The sequence below is a fragment of the Ailuropoda melanoleuca genome, unplaced genomic scaffold (genome assembly GCF_002007445.2).
Source record: "Ailuropoda melanoleuca isolate Jingjing unplaced genomic scaffold, ASM200744v2 unplaced-scaffold2250, whole genome shotgun sequence".
NCBI classification, from domain to species: domain Eukaryota; kingdom Metazoa; phylum Chordata; class Mammalia; order Carnivora; family Ursidae; genus Ailuropoda; species Ailuropoda melanoleuca.
This window is the reverse complement of record NW_023192171.1, coordinates 175,749-202,731: the sequence shown is the minus strand read 5'-3', so window position 1 is coordinate 202,731 and position 26,983 is coordinate 175,749. Positions and strand designations below refer to the sequence as shown.

General features: G+C 38.8%; 1 protein-coding gene across 3 annotated transcripts; it reads left to right on the top strand.

Annotated features, from left to right (window-relative positions):
• The first annotated feature begins 6,302 nt into the window (after positions 1–6,302).
• LOC100473841 (zinc finger protein 280B) lies at positions 6,303–25,762 on the top strand. Of its 3 annotated transcripts, none has more exons than XM_034650442.1 (4): positions 6,303–6,575; positions 7,228–7,288; positions 18,928–19,037; positions 23,397–25,762. In XM_034650442.1, the coding sequence occupies exon 4, from the start codon at positions 23,469–23,471 to the stop codon at positions 25,119–25,121; it is 1,653 nt and encodes a 550-aa protein (XP_034506333.1). In that variant the 5' UTR covers positions 6,303–6,575; positions 7,228–7,288; positions 18,928–19,037; positions 23,397–23,468; the 3' UTR covers positions 25,122–25,762. The 3 variants fall into 3 exon arrangements, with proteins under 3 accessions (XP_034506333.1, XP_019648794.1, XP_011215538.1); XM_019793235.2 differs by having other exon boundaries at positions 18,904–19,037; XM_011217236.3 differs by lacking the exon at positions 18,928–19,037.
• The last annotated feature ends 1,221 nt before the right edge of the window (positions 25,763–26,983 follow it).

Below are 26,983 nucleotides of genomic sequence, written 5' to 3'. Positions count from 1 at the left end.
TAGATCCTCCTATTATTTTTAAGCCCTCATCTAAACCTGATTATACAATGAGCTCACCACAAGTCATGCCTCACAGTACCTCAGATTTGCTGCTTGGAGCACTTTCTTTAGGAGGCAAGAGTGGAAGTCCTTGAAATTCAAATTCCCACTTCCAATATAAACAGTGGAAATCCCAAAAGACCTGAACTCAGTGATGGAATCCCAAGAGGACATTCCTCAGCTGTGGTCATTTTTCTCCTACAGTGAGCATGAGCACAACCTCAAAGGTATCCCATCCTCATTAACCCACGTTCAGAATGGAGCATTATTTTCTTGGGCTTATGCAAATGACTGGACACATTTCAATCTTATGGATCTAGACACAAAAAATAAATTCAAAAGGCTGGAAAAACCAGACTTTTTGAGTCTAGCAGGTCAAAACCAGACTGTTGATCCTAAGAAAGAAAATCTGATCACGTTACTTCATTACTTTCACTGTGGGCAGCGTAAAGGAGACAGGCAGCCAAAACAGAAGACTCACACAACCTTTAAATGCCTCAGCTGTTTGAAAGTTCTAAAGAATGTCAAGTTTATGAGCCATGTGAGGAGCCATTTGGAACTTGAGAAGCAGAAGGGTGACAGCTGGGAAATCCACACCACCTGCCAGCACTGCCACCCCGGACTTCCCACTCCCTTCCAGCTGCAGTGTCACATTGGAAGTGTACATACTAGCCAGGAGCCCTCCGCTGTCGTTAAAGTTTGCGAATTGTCATTCAAAATGGACCACGTTTTCTTACAGCATGTGAAGGACAATCGTAAGCCTGGCAAAACACTGTGTGTGCCAGGTTTGCAATTACAGATCGTCAGCTTTTGCTGATGTGGAAACACATTCCAGAACATGGCCTGAAAACACTAAGACTTTGCTTTGTCCATTCTGTCTCAACATTTTCAGAGCTGTCAGAGTCTACATGAATCATTGTTGGAGGCACCAGAACAAGAGCCTTTCAGTGTTCCAAATGCCAGAGACGATTTTTTACTTCAAAGGGGAAAACAGAGCAGCAAACCAAGAAGCATTGAGCTTCTTGAGCCAAAGTAATTGGAAGGGTTGCCTTCTGAAACAGAGCTTATGATTCAAACTGCAGCATCGACTATTGTGAGCAACACTGATCTCTAGTTGTCACCTGTGAAATCTAAAAACAGGATTGCCATGAACTCTAGGTATTCCAGTTGTTACCACTGCTGCATCATAGCTCAAGTTATGTTCTACCCACCTCTAGGGATACTGAAAGGCAGAATTGAGGCTAGGCCATCTGTACGTCATGGCTGTGAATGATAATAGTCAGTGATAGGTTTTACGGTGACAATTCTTCAGGTCCCTACTGTCAAGAAGTAGCTTAGAAGGCTTCCTCATGCTCCTTCCCAGTCAACCTGTCCCTGAAAAGTAAACACTATTCTGACCTCTACTACCATAGATTTTGTTTTTCTGTTTTTAAGCTGTAAGTAAATGGGATCACACAACAGATTTTTGTCTTTGTTTTTCTTTAAATAAGTGGGATGCATGCATTCTTGCTGTATGCAGGCTTAGGACGTTCTTTTTCATTGCTAGGTAGAATCCCATTGAATGAATGTGGTAGAGTTTTATATGTCCATTTTACTCCTGATGGACTTTGAGGCTGAGTCTTTTGCTATTTCTAATAAAGCTGCCGTGAGTTGGTGCATGTCTTTTGGTAGACATATGTAGTCACTTCTCTAGAATATATGTATACTAATGAGACGTTCCAGAACTACACTAATTTAGTTTTTAGAGCAGATTCTGCCAAACACTTTGTCAGAGTGATTGAAATAATGTACATTTCCACCAACAATATTGAGAATTCCAGTGCAGCAGATAAAATACCTGGTACTGTCAGTCCTTTCCATTAGGGCCATTCTCTTGAAGTTGTCGTGCTATGACATTGTTGTTTTCATCTGCATTTCCCTGATGAGTAATGAATGGAGAATACTTTTTTATATGATCATTGGCCACTTGACTATCATCCTCTTCTTCTAAGTTCCTATTCAAGTCTTGCTCCCTCTCTTATTTATTTACTTACTTATTATTTTAGAGAAAGAAAAAGAGAGAGAGAGAGCACGCACGTGCAGGAGTGGGAGGGGCAGAGACAGAGGGAGAATCTCAAGCAGACTCTGCACTGAGCACAGGACCCTGAGGTCATGACCTTGAGCTGAAACCAAGAGTCAGATGCCCAACTGACTGCACCACCCCGGTGCCCCATCTTTTTTTTTTTTTTTTTTTTTTTTTAACTATACTGTCAATTGGGAAGGGCATGGGGCACTGGAAATGTCCCACATCTTGACCTAGAAGGTGGTTTCATGGGTGTGTATATGCACATTAGGGTTGGTGCTTCATGGTGCATCATATTTAAGAAATTATTGTCTACCAAGGATGTAAATATATTCCTTCTAAGTTTTCTTCTAGAAGCTTTACTCTTTAGCCTTTTGCATTTAGAGATTAGCATTTGAATCAGCAGACTGAGTAAGCAAGATAAACCCTCAGCAACATGGGTGAGCATTATCCAATCTAATCCATTGAGAGCCCTAAGAGAACAAAAGTGAAGGAAAAAAATTTTCCCCTCTCCTTTCTTGAGATGGATCATCCGTCTCTTCTGCCTTTGGACATCAGAGCTCCTGGTTCTCGAACCTTCAGACTGAGACTGAATTACGCCACTAGCATTCCTGGTTCTCTATCTTTCAGAAAGCATATGATGAGACTTCTGGTCTCCACAATTGCATAAACCCCATCTCTCTCTCTTTTTATCCTATTGGTTCTGTCTCTCTGGAGAATGCTGACTAATAAAAATATCTGGGAGATTAAGTTCTCCAGCGTTGTTGTTCAAAGTTGTCTTGGCTATTCAGGTTCTTTGTTGAATTGAAGTGGTTATAATGGCCATACTTGTCTTGCTCTTAGACTCGTATGCAAGAGTTCATCATTAATCATGGTGTTAGCTGTAGGGCTGTTTGTAGCTACCCACTGACTTTGGGGGAATCGAGCTAGAAATCAATAACAGGAAGATAATTGAGAAAAAAAAACAGAGTTCAAAAATTAAGCAATATAATTAAAAACAGGGCTGGGACTAGGGTGTAGGAGGCCAGGAGCCTAAAGTGCAGAATGCCATTCTTGCACTTTCACAAACCTCTTGCATACTGTTCTCTATGCTCATTATAAGGTGGAGCTAAAGCAGTTAGAAGGAATTCATATTTAAACTGCATACATTTGAAAAGAAGAAGGGTTGGGGTGGGCAAAATGGGTGAAGGAGATCCAGACTTTTGAACTTCCAGTTATAAAATAAGCCATGGGGAGGTAATGTGCAGCATGGTGACTATAGTTGATAATACCATATTGCATAGTTGAAAGTTGCTAAAAGAGTAAATCTTAAATGTTCTCATCATAGGGGCGCCTGGGTGTCTCAGTCGTTAAGCATCTGCCTTCGGCTCAGAGTATGATCCCAGGGTCCTGGGATTGAGCCCTACATCGGGCTCCACACTTCTCAGGGAGCCTGCTTCTATCTCTCCCACTCCCCCAGCTTGTGTTCCCTCTCTCGCTGGCTGTCTCTCTCTCTGTGACAAATAAATAAATAGAATAAAAAAAAAGTTCTCATCACAAGAAAAAGAATTTGTTGCTATATTTGGTGATGGATGGATGTTCATTAGACTTATTGTGATCATTTCACAATATACACAAATATTCAAATATCAAATCATTATGATGTACACCCTAGGCTAATATAATGTTTATGTCAATTGTCCCTCAGTGAAGAAGACAAGGGAAAGGGAGGAGTAGAAAGGTTAGAAAAATAATGATTTAAATCAGTGCTGTCAAGGGTGCCTGGGTGGCTCAGTTGATTAAGTGTCTGCCTTCAGCTCATGTCATGATCCTGGGGTCCCGGGATCAAGTCCTGCATCAGGCTCCTTGCTTGGTGGGGAGTCTGCTTCTCCCTCTCCTTCTGCTGCTCTCTCTCTGTCAAATAAATAAATAAATAAATAAATAAATAAAATCTTAAAAAAAAATAAATCAGTGCTGTCAATAGAAGCTTCTGCAGTGATGGGAATGTTCTATATCTGCTCTGTCCAATGTGCTACATGTGATTACTGAGCCATTGAAATATAGCCAGTATGACTGAAGTACTGGATTTTTAGTTTATTTACTCTAGATTAATTTAAAATTAGATTTAAAGGCAGGGTAAACAATTTTTCCTTACAAATGAAGCCCAAATAATTTCTGTACTCTTAATAATTTGTGTATCTCATAGACATTCTCCCCTCAATGAGACTACATGTAGCCCCTTAGGGTGGGCTAGATTTAGTGACTTGCCTCCAAAGAGCAGAATATGGAAAGGAGAAAAAAGTAACTTTACAGTGGAGAAATTAGTGGTAAGTCATAGTGATAGCATGTATCCCTGGTGGGAAGTGATAAGGACATATCACCTCTGTGGTATAATTCTTTATTTTTTTATTATGGTATGTTAGTCACCATACAGTACATCATTAGTTTTTGATGTAGTGTTCCATGATTTATTGTTTGTGTATAATTCTAAAAACCTATATCCCCCGTGTAACCATGAGGAAAACATCAAACCCATATTGAGACATTCTGCAAAATATCGGACACTTAAAAACTCCTTAAAATTGTCAAGGTCATGAAAAACAAGTAAAGTTTAACAAACTCATAGACCTAAGTAGGCTAAGGAGACACTATGACTAAGTGTGGTGCAATATCCTGTATGGGAATCTGCAACAGAAAAAGGACATTAGTCAAAAAACTAGTGACATTTGAATAAATGCCTGAAGCATGGTTAATAGTAACTTAATGAAGAATATTGAAGTAATTTTGAGGCCTAAAGGAGGGCATTTCCCAAATACACATTTCAGACATTGAAAATACTTTCTTTGTATCAATACCCTCTTCATTTTGCCTATGGTATGCTTCACTGAACAGAAATCCTCAAATGCAAAGGATCGGTAATATTTAGACTGTGTGATCTGATCATAATGGAACAAGATGAGAAATTCATAAAGGAATAGCTTTTTAAAATCCCACAGATTTGGAAAATAAATACCATATTACTACATAACCCTTGTGTTAAAAAGGGAATCACTAGGGAAGACCTACTTGGATTTGAATGATAATGAACATATTATGAAGCAAAAATTGTAGGATATGGTTAAATTGTACTTAAGTAAATGAAGGTGAATTTGTAGCATTACATACAAAAGAAATAACCGGGAGTTTACAAATAAACCACCTAGGCATTTATCTCAAAAAAAATTATAAAGAGGATAACTTTGTATGGCGACACATGGTAACTACACTTATCATGGTGATTACTGTGTAATGTATAGAATGTACACCTGAAACTAATATAACATGTCAACTACAATTTAAAAAAATTAAAAATATTGTAAAGAGGAACAACAGAACCTATAGAGATAATAAAAAAGTAAAGAGTGGAAAATATAAATGAACTAGAGATGAAAATCGCATTATAGATTAACAAACCCAAAAGCTGTCTTTTTTTTTTCTTTTCAAAACATTACTAAAATAGACAGACTTCTGGCAGAAATAGCAATTAAGAAAATTTGTAAAGGGCCAGGTAGTAAATATTTAAGACTTTTCAAAATGATTTCTGGCAATTAATTAACTGCTGTTTTAAGAGGAAAGCAGCCATAGACAATACCTAAAGGAATGGGTGTGTCTGTATTCCAATAAAACTTTAGTTATGGACCCTGAAATTTAAATTTTACGTAATTTTCACGTTACAAAATAATATTCTCTTTGTGGTTTTTCCCAGACATTAACAAATGTAAAGTTCATTCTGCAAACTACACAAAAATAAGTGCCAGGTTATTTTTATATAGCTTGACCAGATGCAACGTGAAGAGTATGGGCATCAAGACCCAGTTGTGTGGTCAGGTTCTCTTAAACACGGGGCCAGCAGCTGGTGCTTTTATGAAAAAGGGACCACACCTCAGGATTACGAGAGCTAAACTCCAGGTCGGCAAAAGAATCCCCTGATGGATTGGGGATACTTGAACCCCGGTCAGCTCTGCAACCTTCACCTCCCAAGACTCTTCAAGGGACTGCGGGTCATTGCTGCTACCCTCACCCCTGTCATTCTGACCCCGCGCCCACGGATCGCCACCAGGGGCGCCAGAGCGCGCGCAGGCGCCGGACCGGCCTCGCCGCCAATCAGGTCGCAGAGCCCAGAGCCGCGCCGGCCTGGGGCCCGCACCTGGCAGCCAATCACAGATCGCAGCGGCCGCGCGTGCGGAGGCGGCCGCGTCGGCGGGGCCTGGGGCCTGAGGAGGCGTCGTCCCCTCGGGCTTCGCCTGGGGAGCGCCTTGGGGCGGTGCGCCTCCGGCCGCTTAGGGACTGCGGCGGACGGGGGCCGGTGAGGACGGGGGCGTGGCGCGGCCCCAGTGCTCCCAGAGGGGCGATGGGAGGGATTCCGCTCCCGTAGCCCCGCGGGCCACACCGCTCCTGGTCTCGCTCCGCCTGAGCGGCCTGTGCCTGTTGCTGAAGCCTCCGAAGGGAGTGTCCGGTAAGCGACCCCCGGTGGGTCCTGAGACCCCCTTCAAGCACACCCCCTTCCCCGATCTCAGCAGGAGCCTTCCGGGCAGCATCCCCTCCCCCACCCTGCCGGGCCGCCCCACCCCCAAGCCTGGGCCCAGCCTGGGCCTCCTGGACAAGGGGCCTGCCCTGGCTCCTAATACCTTCCCCTCCCCTGGCCCGCTGGGGTCTCTTGTTAAACTGAAGGCATTTAAATGTCCCCAGCCAGCCTCCTCCCTGTTTGGGACGTCTGTTGGCCCAGAGCCTTCAAGGCGACTCAGGCGTTTGTAAATTCATGTATTGCTCCCTGTCCCCAGCCTCAGCGCCTTGTTCATTTTTCTAGTGTGCTGTATCTCTGCCTGGACTCTGTTTTGGACTCTTCCACCCTCATGACGTCCTCCTGACCGCCAGGACCCAGGGTGGTTTCCAGGCTTTGGGTTTGGGCAGTTGGCAGGCAGGGTGTTTTCTTTACTGAGAGAGGGTAGATGGGAGGAACAGGTGTGGGGGAAAGGAATCCAGTTCTCTTCTGGTTAAGTGTGAGATGCTTGATGAACGCCCAGATGGCAATATCAGGTAGGCAGTGTGATACGAAATATCCCTGTAACGTGTAAGTAACCCTCATCCTCCTCTGTGGTTGCCTCAAGGATGTGACCTTCTCCTGCCTGGAATATCTCAAGTTCTTAGAAGTTTCAGTGCACACCTGAGGTAAGATGAGAGGTCTTCATAAGGACCAAGACGATATCATTTTTCTTCAGTTTTCTCTTATTTTCTCCTGTATTAAATACGACTGTTTAGACAGTGTTTTCTGATTGTGTATGACCTGAATATGTCTGATGAATTCAAGCCAATCACTGATTTAGGTAATTCTGGAGGTCTCTATATTGCTTCCTTAAAAACAGGGAGGGTGGCATTCTTTCACCTGCCCTCTTGAAAGGAAAAAGAAAATAAGAGGATCATACATTTTAAGCTATGTAAAACTGATTTCTTTTACAATGGTAGTAGGAGGCTAAAATGGGCTGATACACATACCTAAGAATTCAGCTAATGTATTAAAGTGGTTCATTCAGGGTAAATGTGTATTGGTTAGACATGATTGCATAGGGTTAGTTTGTTCGTTTCTACAACCATTTCCTGAGGGCTTTATTTCATGAAGTAATTGAATGTGACTGGGTAGGGGAGGCCGTATGAATTCATTTCATGCCAATAGGCAAAACAGTAAGAATGTTGTATGCCCAGTGACTTGTGTATGTAGCGCAGTGAGACCCATTATATAGTTATTTATTGCTGCGTAACACATTGTCTCAAACTTAATGACCTAAGAAACGTTTATTTCTTTGTCATACTCTAGGATCTGGGACTGGCTTAGCTAGGTGATTCTGTCTCGGGGTATTTTATGAGGTTTAGTGAAGCTTTTGGCTGGATTGGCAGTCTCTGAAGACTTGAGTTTTGTTGGATGATCAATCTCTGAGCTTGTTCACGTGACCGTTAGCACGGTTCTCAGTTCTTTACTCTGTAGGCCTCTCCATGGCGCTGCTCCTGTCATGGCAGCTGGCTTCCCTCAGAGTGAGTGATTCAAGAGGGAGCTTGCTCCCAAGGTGAAATGCAGAGTCTTTTTCAGAAGTTACATACCATTACTTCTGTATTTGCTTAGTCACATAGGCTAACCCTATGATAGTGTGGGAGAGGAAGACACAAGAGTGTGAATTCTAGGAAGCAGGATTCATTTGGGACCATCTTGGAGGGTGACTAGCACACCCATTTATCCACCATTCCAACTCTTCTCTATATTGTTCTTTTATTATGAGTGAATTATTTGGCTCCAGGCTAAGGGCAAAACTTCCCCTTGTGTACTAAATCCAAGCAGTTTTTGTTTATTCAGGAATATTGTTCAAGCAAGTCTCCTCTTTGTCCTGGATTAAGTTTTCAGTTTCTCTGGATCATTCTCATCAGCAAACAGACTGATTGTACTGTCACCTCTCATTAAAAATCCATCTTTTAATTGCACATCCCCCTTCTGCTTATTTTATTTCATATTTGCTTTCGTTAGAGGAAAATTTCTCCAGAGTTGTCCATATTTGCTTCCTCTAGTTCTCCCATACTCCTTTAAATCCACTCTTGTCAAGATCACCAGTGAATTCCACAGTGCTTAACCCAATGGTCAATTGTTACTCATTTCTTTTTAAGATCTTATTTATTTATGTGAGAGAAAGAGAGAGCACAAGCACCAAGGGAGAATGAGAGAGAGAAGTGGACTCCCTGCTGAGCAGGGAGGCCATTGCAGCACTTGATCCCAGGACCCCAAGATCATGACCTGAGCCGAAGGAAGATGCTTAACTGACTGAGTCACCCAGGCATCCTGAATTATTAGTTATTAATTTATGTGACCTATAACATCATTTATCAGAGTCATTCATTTTCTCTTCCCTGAAAATAATTTTTCATTTGGATTACAACATGCTTTTTCTCTATTCTCCTCTATTCTCCTTTTCTCTAGTCTCTCTCTATTCTCCTTTCTCTATTCTCCTTCTCTATTCTCTTTTCTCTGTTCTCGATTACCGTGCCCCCCCCCCCCCCCNGGTCTGAGTAACTCTTCCTTCTTCATATCCTTTTCTGGTTTCTTCTCATGTTCCTGACCTCTAACCAATGGAACGCCCCAGGATTTGGATATCAGACCTCTTTCCCTATATGACCTCATCCAGTCTTGTGTTTTAAATAACATTACATGCCAAAGACTCTAAAATTTATGTACTTAGCCCAGGTCTTTCCCTGAGCTCTGGTCTCATGTTTATTTGCTCAGCATCACCCCTTATATGTGTCGTCCTCTTCTTCACATCCCAAATCCAATCTGTCAGCAAATCTTGTGGACCTTCAAGGTTTTGATCTAAACTTTGACCGCTTCTCAGTATCCCTGTCTTGTATTATAATAATCTTTTGTCTGTATTATTTCAGTAGCATCTTAACTTGCCTTCCTGCTTCGAGTTACTACCTTCTAAAGTCTTATTTCTTCACACAGCAGCCACAGTGATCCTTTTGAAATGAAAGATCATATCACTTCTCACTCAAAATTCCCAGTGACCGATATATCATACTCAGAGTAAAAACCAAACAACTTAGAATCGACTACATTAACATACTACAACAAAATCATTCTTTGATCTCCTTTCCAGTTTCTCTCCCTTTCCATTGGCTTGCCTATGTTAGCCTCTTGACCAGTCCTTAAATTTGGTAAGCGTGCTCCAGTCTCGGAGCCTTTGCATTTGTTCTTCCTTCTGCTGGAGAATTCTTCCCCAGATCTCCATAACCATGCCATACAAGTATCAGCCTGCCTCCATACTACCTGGCTCATTTCCTCCTTTATTTTCTCTATAGCATTTATAACCATTTAAAATTATATATATATGTACACACACATATATAATAATATATTTTGTATGTTTTATATTACATTATTTATGTATTGAAATATGTAATACATGATACTATAACATTGTACGTAATAACATTGTATGTGTATATCTCTTTAAATGTATTTTCCAGTTAGCTCTATTGCAGTGTCAGCTCCCTGAAGAAAGGGTCTTTGTATCAATCACTACTATATCCCTAGTACCTAGACCAGTACCTGGCATATGGTAGGCTCACCAAATACTTCCTAATACTCAGATTCCTCACAAACACCATCTTGATGCTTCTCCCTGCTCTTTTCTCTGTTAGGGGTTAGGGTTAGGAGACTGTCAAAACTGTACGGTTCTTTATCATTTTGCTCCTGTGTCATTTGTTTGTTTCCCAGTCTTCTGTGGAAAGGGATATGTTCTAATTCTACTAATTTAATATGTTTTATAGCTGTAGTTCATCCAAAATAGTGACCATCAGAGCATTACCAACCTTATATGTTTGAACACCCATAGAACTTCTTATGATCTTTTCATAGAGTAACAATTTCTTCCTAATTTCCTTAAAAGAAAGGAAGGGAGGGAGGGGAGGGAGGGGAGCAAAGCAAGGGAGGGAGAGAAGAAGGAAGGGAGGAAGGGAGGGAGGGAGGGAGGAAATAAATTCCCCCCTCCTCCTTCTTTTGTACCCAGGAGTTCTAACACAGCATTATTATGTTAGGGTCAATTTGATATGAAAAAAATAATGACTTTCATCTTTTGATTTCATAACAATTAAAAAATTTGGGTACAAGTTATTTTAAACTATCTTTTGTAAGTTCCTTATACTTGTCAACAACAAGTATTCTTAGGTGCATTCCTTATTCTTTCCTTTAAATGTATAAATTAGTCATTTGAGTAACACTGAATAGTAGAGTTTTGAGAGTTCAGCTAAGCATTATTATTGTATACATTTGAAAAACAAAATATGGATGCTTTGTGGAAGTCTTACCAGGATTTTTTTTCTTTGGGAGCTTTCCAATAGCAGGGAGATATATGTTACATAGAGATTAATGACAGGGCACAAATAGTATGCACAGAATATGCTCTCACCACTTTCACAACTTCCAGATTCCTTACAAGTACATTGATTAACTTATCACCAAAATCATTTTTTTAATGGGGGAGGGAGAGAGAGAAAATAAGCACACATCCTGCTGAGCACAGAGCCCAATGTGGGGCTTGATCTCACAACCCTGAGATCATGACCTGAGCTGAAATCAAGATTCAGACGCTTTACTGACTGAACCACCCAGACGCGCTGAAATTGGTGTATTTTTAAGAGTGAAAAGTGGCACTATTAAAAAATACACAGGGGCAGCAGGTCAAACTGGATTGTCATGGTCAAATCAGGATATTTAGCAGTCCTAATGATAATTAAGTTGATGTTTCAAGACCTTAGTGTCAGAGTGGTGTCCACTCTACAAGAAGATATCCATCCATCCCTAGGAACATATGCCTCCCACTACAAATTTATAAATTGACCATCTGATACTAGTTTAACTCTCTTTGTGGGCTAGATTAGTTTTCATTGTTACCATAATCCTAATCACCTAACTCGTGTTACATGAATGGAGTCTGTTCAGGGGCTTTGAAAATTTAGTATTAGTTGTTGGGTTGTTGGGGGGTCACACTAGCCTATTGCTAGGCATTTTTTTCTTTAATTGAGATATAATTCACATACTATACATTTCACTCTGTAGAATGCAAAATTGAATGATTTTTAGTATATTCACAGAATTGCGCAGTTTTTACCACTGTCTAATTCCCGAACATTTCATTAGCCCTAAAGCCCTGTTTTAGTTTCCTGCGGCTACTATAACAAATTACCACAATCTTGGTGGATTAAAACAACAAAACTTTATTCCCTCTCAATTCTGGAGGCCAGAAGTTAAGAAATCAGTATCACCTGGCCTAAATCAGGGTGTTGGCAGGGCCACGCCATCCGGGAGACTCTAGGGGAGAATGCATTGCTTGCCACTTCCAGCTGGCATTCCTTGGCTTTGGCCATGTCACTCCAGTCTTATTACAATGCTTTCTTCTACTGTAAGTGTGAATACTTCTGCCTCTCTTACTGAGGATACTTATGATGGCATTTTGGGCCCATTTGTATAATCCAGGATAATCTCCCCATCTCAGGATTCTTAATCACATCTGCAAAGACCCTTTTCCCAAATCAGGTAACATATATATGTTTCAGGGAGTAGAATCTAATATTTTTTGAGGTCATTATTCAACTTACTACATTTCCTCATTCTTCCCAGCCCCAGCCCATGGCAGCCCCAGCCCATGGCAGCCACTAATTTATTTCTGTCTCCGTGGATTTGCCTGTTGTAGACATTTTATACAAGAGAAATCATATAATATGTGGCCTTTTTGTGTCTGGCTGTATTCACTTAGCATCTTTTCAAGGTTCATCCATGTCATGCATATACAGCAGTACTTTACTTGTTTTCCTGGATGAATAGCATTCCATTGTATGGCTATACCACAGTTTATCCATTCATCAGTTAATGGACATTTGGATTGTTTGCACTTTGTGGCAATTATGAATAATGCTGCTATGAACATTGTTGAGCACATTTTTATATGGACTTATTTTTTCAACTTTTTGGGATATATACCTAGGAGTGAAATTGCTGGATCATATACCTCTACATTTAATTGTTGAGGAGCTGCCAAACTGTTTTCCACGGTGGCTGACCATTTTACAACAGTTGCACTAGCAGTATGAGGATTGTGATTTCTCCACATTCTCTGGAAAACTTTTTACTGTTTCTCTTTTTGATTATATTCAACCCAGTGGATGTGAAGTGGTATCTCGTTGTGATTTTGATTTATATTTCCCTATAACTAATTGTGTTGAGCAGCATTTCTTGTGCTTATTGTATTGTATTGTGTATCTTCTTTAGAGAAATGTCTATTCAAATTTTTTGCTCATTTTTTTTTTTGCGGTAAAAAACAGATAACATAAATTTTACCATCTTAGCCATATTATTGTTAAATGTATTAACATTGTTTTAAAATAGATCTCTAGAACTTCTCATTTTACAAAATTGAAACTCTGTATCCATTCCATTAAACAACAAAGTCCCTTTTTCCCTCTCTCCCTAGACCCTGGTATCCACCATTCTACTTTTTGTTTCTTTTCTGTTGCTTTGACTACTTTAGATACTTCGTATAAGTGTAATTAATATAGTATTTGTCTTTTTTGTGACTGGCTTTTTAAATTTAGCATAATGTGTCCTCAGGATTCATGGATGTTGTAGTATGTGACAGGACTTCCTTCTTACATCTGGATATATCCCATTGTATGTGGTATATATACATTTTTAAAATTCATTCATCAGTTGATGAACATTTGGGCTGCTTCCACCTTTTAGTTATCAGAATAGTGCTGCTGTGAACATGGGTGTGTAAGTATCTCTTTGAAATCCTATTTTCATTTCTTTTGGATATATACCCAGAAGTGGGATTGCTAGATCATACTGTAGTTCAGTTTTTAATGTTTTGGGGAGCCTCTGTTGCTTTGCATAGCAGTTACACCATTTTACATTCCAACCACAGCACCTAAGGATTCTAATTTCTTCACATCCTTACCAGCAGTTGTTACTTTCTGGTGTATTTATTTATTTTTATATATTTTGATAGTAGCCATCCTAAGGGGTGTGAGTGATACATCATTGTGGTTTTGATTCATAATTCTCTGATTACTATAATGTTGAACATCTTTTCATATACTTGGCCATTTGTTTTATCATTTTTGGAGAAATTATTTTTTTATTTAATAATAATATTTTTTATTATATTATGTTAGTCACCATACAGTACATCCCTAGTTTTTGATGTAAAGTTCCATGATTCATTACTTGCGTATAACACCCAGTGCACCATGCAATACGTGCCCTCCTTAATACCCATCACCAGCCTATCCCATCCCCACCCCCACCCCCACCCCGAAGCCCTCAGTTTGCTTCCCAGGGTCCATAGTCCTTTGGAGAAATTTCTATTTAATTCCCTTGCCCATTTTTTTTTTTAAGTTTTTATTTAAGTGATCTCTCCACCCAACATGGGGCTCGAACTCACGACCATGAGATCAAGAGTCACATGCTCTTCAGACTGAGCCAGACAGCCCCCTTAAATAGGGGTGTCTTTTTATTCTTCTGATATAAGAGGTCTTTATGTATTGTGGATAAACGTCCCTTATCACATATATGATTTACAAATATCTTCTCCCATTCTGTGGGTTGTCCTTTTACTTTCATGATGGTATCCTTTGAAGGACAAAGTTTTTAATTTGATGAAATCCTGTTTTATTAAATTTATTTAAATTTGATTAATTAACATATAGTGTATTACTGGTTTCAGAGATAGAGTTCAGTGATTCATCAGTCTCATATAAATATATATATATTATATATATAATGCTCATTACATCCAGTGCCCTCCTTAATGTCCATCACTCAGTTACCCCATCCCCCCACTCCCCTCCCATCCAGCAACCCTCAGTTTGTTTCCTATGATTAAGAGTCTCTTATGGTTTGTCTTCCTCTCTGATTTGGTCTTTTTTTATTTTTCCCTCCCTCCCCCTAAGCTTCTCTGTTTTATTTCTTAAATTCCACATATGAGTGAAATTGTATGATAATTGTCTTTGAATTATTTCGATTAGCATAAATACCCTCTAGTTCCATCCATGTCATTGCAAATGGCAAGATTTCATTTTTTGATGGCTGAGTAATATTCCATTGTGTGTGTGTGTGTGTGTGTGTGTGTGTATGTATATGTATATATACAATATATACATATACACACACACAAATATATGTATATATACACACACACACACAAACCCCACATCTTTATCCATTCACCTGTTGATGGGCATCTGGGCTCTTTCCATAGTTTGGCTATTATGGACATTGCTGCTCTAAACATTGGGGTGCAGGTGCCCCTTCAGATCACTAGATTTGTATCTTTGGGGTAAATACCTAGTAGTGCAATTACTGGGTCATAGGGTAGCTCTAATTTCAACTTTTTGAGGAACCTCCATACTTTTTTCTAGAGTTGCTGTACCAGCTTGCATTCCACCAGCAGTGTGAGAGGGTTCCCTTTGATGAAATCCTGTTTATTTTTCTTTTGTCATTATTCTTTTGGTACCTTGTCTAAAAAACCATTTACTTCTATTTTTTTTAAAAAAGACTTACAGTTAGCTCTTACATTTAGTTCTACAATTGATTTTGAGGTTTTTCTTAGTATGCTGTGAGCAGGGGTCCAACTTCATTCTTTTGATGTGGAGGATGTTCAGTTGTTCCAGCATTTGTCAAAAAGACTTATCTGTTCCCCACTTAATTATTTTGCTATTCTTATGGAAAATCAATCGACCATTAGTGTATGGGTTTATTTTTGGACTCTGAATTGTATTTTATTGATCTGTGTTTCTGTCTTCATGGTAGTACCACACTCTTGATTACTGTAGCTTTGTAGTAAGTTTTGAAATCAATGTGAGATTTTCATTTCTTCTATTTCAAGATTGTTTTGGCTGTTCTGAGTCTTTTGCATTTCTATATGAATTTTAATTTCTGTGAAAAAGCCAGTAGGGATTTTGATAGATCAGTATCAGGAATCTTGCCATCTTAACGATATTAAAACTTATCCATGAACATGGGATGCATGAATTTACTTAGGTCTTTTTTAATTGCCTCAGCAAAGTAGTCAGTATAATTGAGCATTTTCAGTATGAAAGTCTTGCATTTTTTTTTTTTGGAAATTTATTCCTAAGTATTTTACCCTTTTTAATGCTAGTGTACATAGAATTGCTTATTTAATTTCATTTTCAGAGTGTTTGTTGCTAGTGTATAGAAATAGAGTTGATGTTTTATATTGATCTTATATTGTTTATAAGTTCTAATACTAATTCCTCAGGATTTTCTGTATACAAAATCATGTCCTCTCCAATATAGTTTTACTTCTTTTTTCCAGTCTGAATGCTTTTTTATTTTTATTTTTTTTTCTTGCCTGATTGTCCTGATTAAACAACCTCCAGTATAATGTTGAATCAGAATGGTAGAAGTGGACATCCTTGTGTTGTTCCTGGTCTTAGAGGAGAAGCTTTCAGTCTTTCTGCCATGAAGTGTAATGCTAGCTGTGGGTCTTTTACAGATGCCCTTTGTCTGAGAAAGTTCCCTTCTCCCAATTGTTGAGTGTTTCCCCCCCCACCCCCCGCAGAAGCTAGATTTTGTCCAGGGCTTTTTTTGTGGGCAGATGTGGGATTTTTGGTTCTTTATTCTATTAAAATGGTGTAATGTTGATTGATTTTCATATAACAAACCAACTTTACATTTCTTACATTAATCGCACTGGGTCATGGTGTATAGCCCTTTTTATATGTTATTAAATTGTGTTTGCTAGTATTTTGTTAAGGATTTTTGCCTCTATTCATAAGAGATATTGGTGTTTAGGTTTTTTTGTTTGTTTGTTTTTTGGCGTTGATATCTTTAATGAGCTGGAAAGTTTTCTCTTCTCTTCTAATTTTTGAAGAGTTGATGAAAGATTAGTGCTAATTCTTAGATTGTTTTGATAGAATTTACCAGGATAGTCATCTGATCTTGGATTTTTCTTTTGGAATTTTTCTTATTATTACTAACTTAATCTCTTTTCTTGTTTTGGATCTATTCATATTTTCTAGGTTTGTTTTTTCAGAGTCAGTTTGGTAGCTTGTGTCTTTTTAGGAATTTGTCCATTTCATCAGAGTTATCTTATTTTTCAAATAGAATTGTTCATAGTGTTCCCTTAATTTTTTTTTTTTTTTTTTTTAGTTAATTTCAGGGAGGCCTGGGTGGCACAGTTGGTTAAGTGTCTGCCTTTGGCTCAGGTCATATCTTGGGGTCCTGGGATCCAGCTTGGGTTGGGCTCCCTGCTGCATGCTTCTTCCTCTCCCTTGGCCCCTCCCCCACTCCTGGCACTCGCGCGCTCTCTCTCAAATAAATAAAATCTTAAAACACATTTTTAAAAATAATTCTGTGGTTGGTAGTAATATCCCCTCTTTATTTAAAAAAATATATATTGAGGGTGAAATTTGCATAACATAAATCAGTCATTTTAAAGTGAAAGATTCAGTGGCATTTAGAGCATTGTGCATCTGCTGCTTCTGTCTAGTTCCAAATATCTCAAACATTCCAAAGTAAAACTCTTTACCATTAAGCAGTTTCTCTCCATTTCTCCTCTCCCATCCCCTGGCAACTACTAATCTGTGTTTAGATTCTATGGCTTTATCTGTTCTGGATATTTCCTGTAGATGAAATCATAAAGTATGTGAACTTTTCTGTCTGACTTCTTTCACTTTGCATGTTTTTAGGGCTTATTCAGGTTGTAGCAAGTATCAATACTTCATTCCACTTTTTAAAAATTAAGTTAATTATTTTTATTGAGGTGTAATTGGCATATAACATTATATTAGTTTTAAGTATAGGGCATGATGTGGTGTTTGATACAAATTGTGAAATATTCACAATAAGTATAGTTAACATCTGTCACCATATGTAATTATTTTTTGTCTTGTGATAAGAATTTTTAAGATCTACTCTCCTAGCAACTTCAGATATGCAATACGGTATTATTAACTATAGTCACCATGTTGTGCATTACAGCTCCATAACTTATTTATTTTATAACTGGAAGTTTGTACATTTTGATCCCCTTCATCCACTTTACCCCTCTCCCTTGCCTCTGGCAGTCACCAGTCTGTTCTCTTTATCTATGAGCTTATTGTTGTTCTTTACAATTTCATGATATCAGTGAGGTCATACAGTATTTGTCTTTCTCTGTTTGACTTATTTCACTTAGCATAATGCTCTCAGGTCCATCATGTTGCAAATGGCAAGATTTCATATTTTTTTATGGCCGAATAATATTCCATTGTTTGTATATACCACATTTTCTTTATCCACCCATCAGTGGACACTTAGGTTGTTTCTGTATTTTGGCTATTGTAAATAATGCAGCAGGGAACCTGGAGACGCCTTTATTCCCTTTATGGTTGAATAATATTCCAGTGTTTTTATATACCACAATTTGTTTACTCATCCATTGATGGATATTTGTATTATTTTCACCATTAAATTCTTGTGAATCACGTCTATAAACATGCATGTACTTTACATGTACTTGTCTGAGTACCTGTTTTCAGTTGTATCGGGCAATACCTAGAAGTGGACTTGTGGAGTCATATGATAATTCAATGTTTAACTTTTTGAGGAACTGCCATAATATTTTCCACAGAAATCCTCTGGTTTTTGCAAGCTTTTGGTTAATTTCTAGGGTGAAAAAGCTTGATTTTGACAATTTTTGCTGCTGTTCTCTTAGCTTTTATGAGGGAGGGAATATTTGTAGTTTCTTATTTCACCATTCTCTTTGACCTTACTTTATTGCTGGCGTTTAACAAATTAACATTGTCCTTTTTTTTTTTTTTTTGTCATCTTTTTTTGTGGTTCTCTGTAGCTCCTCTTTAAATCATTCACCATTCACCTGATACTTCCAAACCCTTTCGAAACACTTGGTCTTAGAGAAAGAACTTGGTTCTGAACTTATAGGCCACTTTTAGGTTGAACTGCCTCCCTGCTCATCTCTACTTTGTGGATTCTTCTAAGATCCTGCTCTTGGGAGGTAAGGAAGGGCAAGGGAGAATGGCTGAAAGTGACTGACCATAGTCATTCTCCTGAGGTCAAGGGTACAGGGCTCTCACATTTGCTGTAGTAGTACACTTCAGTGGGTCCCGGACCTGAAGAAAATTGGCTGTTCCTCAAATTTGAACATTTCCTACTTCTTCCCTCAGCCCACTTTCCTTTGTTAAATTTTTGTAACTCCTAGATAATTGTTTTCCTTTCACAAATATTTAAGACTTATGTGCCCGGACTGCTCTAGGATTTCGGAGAAAACAATGAACAAAACAGACAAAAACAAACAAAACAAACTAAAAAACGAAACAGAACTTCTCCAATGGAAAGAACTGACAGTCCAGTGGAGAAAGAAAGGTATATAATATAATGTTATATATATACATAAAAATATTTATATATATATGTGTGTGTATAAAATACATTCTTTGGTGATATAGAAGGTGATGTTATGAAATTAGGAAGATTATAATAGAGCAGGGTTATAGGATTGAATGTTGGGTAGGTAGGAGTGTTGTAATTTTATTTTTTATTTTTATTTATTTATTTTTTTAAGAATTTATTTATTTGAGAGGGAGAAAGTGAACATACATGCAGGGGGAGGGGCAGGCAGAGGGAGAAGCAGTCTCCCTCCTGAACAGGGAGCCTGATGCAGGACTCGATCCCAAGATCCTGGGATCATGACCTGAGCCGAAGGCAGGCTCTTTTTTTTTTTTTTTTTTTTTTAGAAATTTTTTTTTTTTTTTTTTTTTTTTTTTTTTTTTTTTTTTTTCCCAAATTNAAGCAGGGGGAGTGGGAGAGGGAGAATCAGGCTTCCCCCTGAGCAGGGAGCCCAGTGCAGGGGTCCATTGCAGGACCCCGGGATCATGACCTGAGCCAAAGGCGGACTCTTAACTGACTGAGCCACCCAGTCATCCCAGGAGTGTTGTAATTTTAGATCAGGTGATCAGAGCGAGTATATGGTAAAGGTAAGTTTGGACATGATTTAAAGGAGATAGACGTGTTAGCCATGCAGATATCTGGGAGATAAGAATTTCAGGCAGAGCCTAAAGGGAACAACAGGGAAGCCACTGTGGCTGGATTGCAGGGCTTCAACATAAGAATTTTGGAGGGACACAGTTTGGTCCATAGCATAACTTAAAATATGTTCTCTGAAATTGGAGGAGTCATTTAACATGTAGGAATAGTAGAGTGATATAAATTACAGGGTGTTTTAAGATTCCTCTAGTGGGGTATGCAGTTGGTGGTAATTTGAAGGACAGAGAGACAAGACAATTTGGAGCCTAGTGCAGATGTATAAGCATGAAGTAACCAGTGGACTCAAACCTAGAAATTGGGGGGAAGAGCTTTAATAGGAATGGAAATGAAAGGTAGTTAGAATGACTAAGGCTCTAAAAAGTTATTTAGAACCACTTACAAGTTTCTGTGAATAATTTGATGGAGGTTGGGGGAGATTTGAACAGTTTTTATAAAATACGAGATTAAAATTGGATCCAGTGAGACTCTGATCCTTAGTGACTGAGCAATTAATAGTACCATCACCAGAAATTTAGACATGCATTAAGTTAGAGTTCTAGTGGGAAGAACACAGAACTAGAATTCAAGAATCATGAATTTTAGTGCTAACTCTGTCTCCAGACCTCACATGTAACTTCAGGTGAATCATAAATTTTTCTAGGCTTTAAATGTCTATCCTCAGATAATTCTGATGCTTACATTAGTTGTCAAATTAGATTTTATTCTATTTTTTATTTAAAATTTTTTTAACTCTAAGTTTTAAATTATATTCTGATTTTTATGATATCAGGGAGAACATTAATAATTTCAACTTAGGGGGTGCCTCGGTGGCTCAGTCCTTAAGCATCTGCCTTCGGCTCAGGGCGTGATCCCAGTGTTCTGGGATCGAGCCCCACATCAGGCTTCTCCGATGGGAGCCTGCTTCTTCCTCTCCCACTCCCCCTGCTTGTGTTCCCTCTCTCACTGGCTGTCTCTCTCTCTGTCAAATAAATAAATAAAATCTTTAAAAAAATAATTTCAACTTAGAATTATTTCTTGAGAGATGATATGAGAGCATCATGTAGAATTACCTAGAGGACAGTTACTAGAAATGTGGAAGGTGATAGGAGGATGTGGAGGTTAGATTAGGGTAGAAGTTCTCCCATAGAACATTTTTGATTGCACATGTAGGGGATTGCTACTAGCATCTCATAGGTAGAGGTCAGGGATACTGCTACACATCCTAAATGCACGCAGCAACCCCCACGACAAAGAGTTATCTGGTCCAGACATGTTAGTGGTGCTTATGTTGGGAAACAGTGGACTAAGTGGCATCATCCTGGAGCTAGATTATTAAAGTTGTTATATAGACAGACCAAACCAATTTCAGTGACTCTAAAGAGCAGTGTTTTCAGATGTGCCTTATCTATTTTCTTGCATTACGTATCTCCTAATTATGTACTTGATCTAGTTTTAAGAAGGTTGTAAATCACTATTCATGACATACTTGACTGTAAGCTTCATGCATTCACCACTTTCTTCTTAGTACTTTGTTAGTGTCATACCCGTGTTGGGCAGGCAAAATACAGTTGCAGAACAAGTGATGAAAATAATAAATACTTTTTCTGCTTATTATCGTTTCCTTTTTGACTTACTTTGAAGTTGGTATACACATCTCAGGATTAAGTATCTATGTGTTCCAAAATTATATGTTGATGTGCCAATTAAATTAATGGGAGGTACGTGGCACATATTAGATGCCAGTTTAATTTTTATAGATGGAGTTCAAAAGGTCTACATTGGACTACAATGAGTTCTGACACTAAGTTTTCAGCAACTTGTAAGTTATAAAGTACCTACATCTTGCTAGCCCAAAACCAGTGTTTTTCAAACCACTAGTAGTGAGCCATTGTTGAATCATAATTGATTTCGTAGGTCATGACCAATTTAAGAAAAATGAAATAGAAAATATTAGAATAAGCATCCCATGTAGTAAAGCAATTGTTATTTATATGTTTGTGTAGTGAGACTCCATACGCATTGTTTTTTTTTTTTGTTTGTTTTTTTGTTTTGTTTTGTTTTTTTTACTATGGGTTGTGATAAAAAATGTTTTTAAAAAGCTAGAAGCTTACAGTCCTTCATGGGCCTACAGAATATCTGACATGGACAAGGTTCTAAGAGTAAAGCATAGAAAATGCGGAATTAATGGACTACAGTCTGTTCTACAAATAAAGATTGTTAATGAAAGTCACTATTAATTCATTTAACAAATTCTTTATTTGTTGAGCTCCCTCCCATATTGTGCCAGCCACTGTTCTTTGTGCTTGGGATACAGAAGTCAACAAAAGATAATGTCTGTCCTTTGGAGTTTACATTTTACTGGATGGACAGTAGAAAAGAAACAAGATTATAGATAAAGTTTATAATGTGTTAGGTGGTGATAAACACTTGAAGGTCCTTCCCTTGAGGGGAAGGGAAGACAGATTGGGAATATGAATTGCAGTTGGTTGAAGTATTTGAGAACCTCTGAGAAGACTTGCAACAGAAGTCTGAAGATGGTGAGGATTCAGTCATGCAGGTATCTGGATGATGAGCATTCATATTAGGACAGAAAATACAGGGCCCTAAGCAAGGTAAAGTGTTTAAGGTGTTCAAGAAATAACAAGGCGGTTAGTGTGGTTAGAGTGAGGTGGATAGGGGAGAGTAGTAGGACATAATGCAGGGCAGTACGTAGGCTTGGAAGCATCGTCTTACGGGCATTGGCGATATTAGAAGCACTTGGCCTTTTATTGAGTGAACTAGAAAGCCATTGCAGGGTTTTGAGCTGAGCAATGATATAATCTGAAGGGTTTTGAGCTGAGCAATGATATAATCTGAACGATATCACTTTGCCTGCCATGTGGAAAAGAGACTAAGTTGGGCTGAAGGAGGAAGTTCTGTTGGATTTAAGTTCAGCGGGGAAGTCAGGATTAGAGGGAGAATTTTAGGAGACATCGGTGAATGGACTATAATTACGGCCTTGAGTTGGGGTGAAATCATCAAGAGAGCTTGTTCCCAATTTGCTAGGCATGTGCTAAGCACCTGACATTGAATTATGCTGTTTGTTGACAATGAGTAGTACTCCTACTCTGTTCTATGAATTTGGCACTTTATGAAATTAGTATGTATGAGTCAACTGAGATATGTACATTTATTCTAAAATTTTCTTTAATTCAGCTACAAAATAAGGTACCATTGAATTGTTGGTGCTTTTTAAAAAAGAGCTGTTACCTTAAGTGTAAGAAATAAGAACTTTTGCCTTTAAGATAAAACGCATTTAAAAGGTTTGAACTTGCCAAAGAAGATGCAGCTGGTTTGTGGCTGACTTACAATTCCAGCTTAATCGTCTCTGACTCCAAAGCCCATGTTTCTAAACACTGCACAATGGTGCCTTTGTAAAATAACATACCCTTTACATGTGATTTCACCTAGTGATTAGTTATTAGTTTTTTCATTTTTTTTTAATAGAAGAAATCATAATCAGCTTAAGGCAAAGCTACGATTCTAGAGTTGCATAGACAGAATAATTATAGGCTTTAAGCTGTCATTTATCCTCTATTAGTTTTAGCGTCCTTATCTTATAAAGTAAGGGTGTTTATAACTACCTTAGAGTTTTGGAGAGAATTAAATAAGATAATGCATTTTTCTGTACTTACTAATGTATAGTGTGTTTGTACTTAGGTGGCAGTTTATATAAAGAAAGCACTGGGACTGTGGCCACACCTTCAAGAATAAAAAAAAAAAAACTAAAAAATGGAGCAGCCATGTATGTTATGTGAGGAAGAACAAGAACCAGAGCCAGAGTCAGAACCAGAACCACAGCAGAACGTAGAAGAAACCAAAAAAGTAGATGGTGAGGATGCTGAGCTGATCTTTGTTGGGGTGGAACACGTAAATGACGATGCTGAGCTGATCTTTGTTGGGGTGACTTCAAATTCAAAACCAGTTGTTTCAAACATTTTGAACAGAGTCACCCCAGGTTCATGTTCAAGGAGAAAAAAGTATGGTCACCTCAGAAAAGGATCTGCTCATAAATTGCAACCTATAAGTCATGTGACCCCTATATCAGAAGCAGTGACTGCCTTGCCAGTTTCTGAATCTGAATCAAGATCAACAGATAGTCCCATTATTATTGAGCCCTTGTGTAAACCTGATTATAAAAATAACTCACCACAAGTCGTGCCTAATAGCTCTTCAGAGTTATGTTCTCCTTTGATTACATTCGCAAGTTCATTACAGCATCCAGTAGGAGCAGCACTTTCTGTAGGAGGTGTGAATAAAAGTACTTGCATATCAAAGCAACTTTCCACTGTTGAAGGAAATGACATAAATCCCAAAAGACCTAAACTCAGTGATGGAATCATAGGGGGACATGCTTCAGCTTTGTCCCCTTCAGGTATCTTTCATACAATGACTTCGCAGCAAAGCACACTCTCAAACAGTGTTCATACCTCATTAAGCCATGTTCAGAATGGAGCACCTTTTCCAACAGCTTTTCCAAAGGACAGTGTCCATTTCAAGCCTATAAATCCTGTTAAGGAAAACAGACCAGCAAAAACAGACTTTTTGAGTCTAGCAAGTCAAAACCAGATTGTCGATCCCAAGAAAGGAAGTCTGGTCATATTACTTCATGACTTTTATTATGGGCAACATAAAGGAGATGGTCAGCCAGAACAGAAGACTCACACAACCTTTAAATGCCTCAGCTGCTTGAAAGTTCTGAAAAATGTCAAGTTTATGAATCATATGAAGCACCATTTGGAATTTGAGAAACAGAGGGGTGACAGCTGGGAAAGCCACACCACGTGCCAGCACTGCCACCGACAGTTTCCCACTCCCTTCCAGCTGCAGTGTCACATTGAAAGTGTACACACTACCCAGGAGCCTTCTACTGTCTGTAAAATTTGCGAATTGTCATTCAAAACAGATCAGGTTCTCTTACAGCACATGAAGGACAATCATAAGCCTGGTGAAATGCCCTATGTGTGCCAGGTTTGCAATTACAGATCATCAGCCTTTGCTGATGTGGAAACACATTTCAGAAAATGCCATGAAAACACTAAGAATTTGCTCTGTCCATTTTGTCTCAAAATTTTCAAAACTGCAACACCATACATGTGTCATTATAGGGGACACTGGGAAAAGAGTGTTCACCAGTGTTCAAAATGCCGGCTGCAGTTTTTAACTTTCAAGGAGAAAATGGAGCACAAGACCCAGTGTCATCAAATGTTTAAGAAGCCTGAGCAACTAGAGGGATTGCCCCCTGAAACAAAGGTTGTTATTCAAGTGTCACTGGGGCCTCTTCAACCAGGATCAGTGGAAGTAGCATCCATTACTGTGAGCACGTCTGATTCTGAACCATCACCCGCCAGGTCTAAAAGTAGAATTTCAAAAAAACCTCATTAATTCTAGTTCCAGTAAATCTAAAACAGGTATTTCAATCAAAGTCAAAAACCCCATAAAAATTTTTAAAAACCATACATTATTCAGTAGCACCAAATAGTGAAACTGAGTCATTTATGAGTTTCTTTTTAAATTCATGAAATACAGTATTGTCTGATCTGAATTTTGAGATATTATTTAAAAAGTTGTTACCTGGTTTTCATGTACTGTGTTGGCTTAACACATAAAAGATGTTTTGTGTATGTATGTGTGCGAGAGAAAAAAGTGGAAACCTATTTATTATTTTGATATTTCATGTTACTTGTAAGTTTGAAAGCTCTCATTTCTGTATATAGAATCTATAGAGTTTTTTTAAGTACTTAATTTTAACTTCAGCCTTTTCCATGCCTTGAAGATTTCAATATTAACTCTAGTCATACTTGAATGGCTTTGTTATATCATGGTTCCATTTGCTGCTGAGCGCCCAGAAGTGTCTGTCTTGTGTTAGTCTGAATCAATCTGACTCTGAGAGCCTGAGTATGGAGAAGTTGAAGGACGAAGTGTGGCATGAATGGGAACCAGCAACTGGGAGGTTAGTCAGTGGAGAGCAGTGGCTTCTTATTCTGGTTGAGGGCACGCGCGCGCGCGCACACACACACACACACACACACACACACTCTCACTCTAGTTTTGGAGCCAAGAAAAAAAGAACACTGTCTCAGAGTGTCTTTTCCTAGCACAAGAACATCCAAGGAAGCAAAACCATTAAAATAAAATGCTTGGCATTTTGGCAAGGGATCCCTGCAGACATGAAAAAAATTACTGTATCATTGGTTTCAGATGGAAAAGCAGGGGTAATGAATAGAATGGGGCCTGGTGCCACTGGACCTCCTGTTGAGTGATCCAAAGGAACTCCGTTTGTTCCCTTCCCTCTTCCTTCTGGCTGGCCTTTGGTCAGGACGAATTAGCCTTATACGCCTCTTAGTCACAGCAGTAAAGCAAGTAAAATTTCTCAAGGGAAAGAGGCCCTGACGTCCATAGTTTGAACTACACTGGACCTGTAGTTTGAACTGAGAAGGGCCAAACAAATGGTATCTATCCAGTTCAAGGACTAGGTTAAATTTAGTTCTTGTACTGTTAAGCTGGAATGGGGTTGTCCAAGAATAGTAGGTAGTGGATAAAAGCAGCCCATGGTGACTGAGTAAAATTAAACCCATTATAGGGCTTTTCCTTATATTTTTCTGTGTACATGGATCTTAGCCCAGTTGAACATGTGAAATTTGCAATTTTGTTTCTTGCCTTAAACATGAATGTATTACAGTTAACAGTTATTCTCTGTTGTGTATATAGTTTCCTTTATCAAACTAGTTGAGGTTAAAGTTGTCCTGGACACACTCCGATGTGTAAGAAATGTCCCATTTATTTCATTAGGTATTAGGTCTTAGAGTTATTGTCCTTCACCTAATCTATTCAGCTGTCTAATCCTTGACTATGCTGTGAGGGGAATATTTTCCCCTTGCCATTTCCAAGGACTCTGACATAACTGGAGTGCTCTCTGAATATTGGTTCCTGAACATCACCCTTGGCTGTTTCTGTGGGTTCCCAGGATTGAGTCTTCTGGATATTTTCTAGTGCCATCCCTTCTTTCTCCACCTTGACTCAAGTACCTACAAGCCTGTACATGACTTAAGGAACCTAGGATGCTGTCTATAGACCTGAGCAAGGAGAAGTGTCTCCTATTTTCCCTTGCTTTCTCCTCCTCTTTAATGGTACCTTCTGTCTCCCCACTTTTTTCTTCCCTCCTCAATCTTGTTATACCCCTAAGCTTTCACAGAAAGCTGGGAAGTGCTAGTCCTCAGGGGCTTAGCATCCCTTCTAGAATGGGG

Bases quoted from the DNA above. Each gene is read 5' to 3' on its own strand.
- LOC100473841 (XM_011217236.3), top strand. From the start codon at position 23,469: ATGGAGCAGCCATGTATGTTATGTGAGGAAGAACAAGAACCAGAGCCA.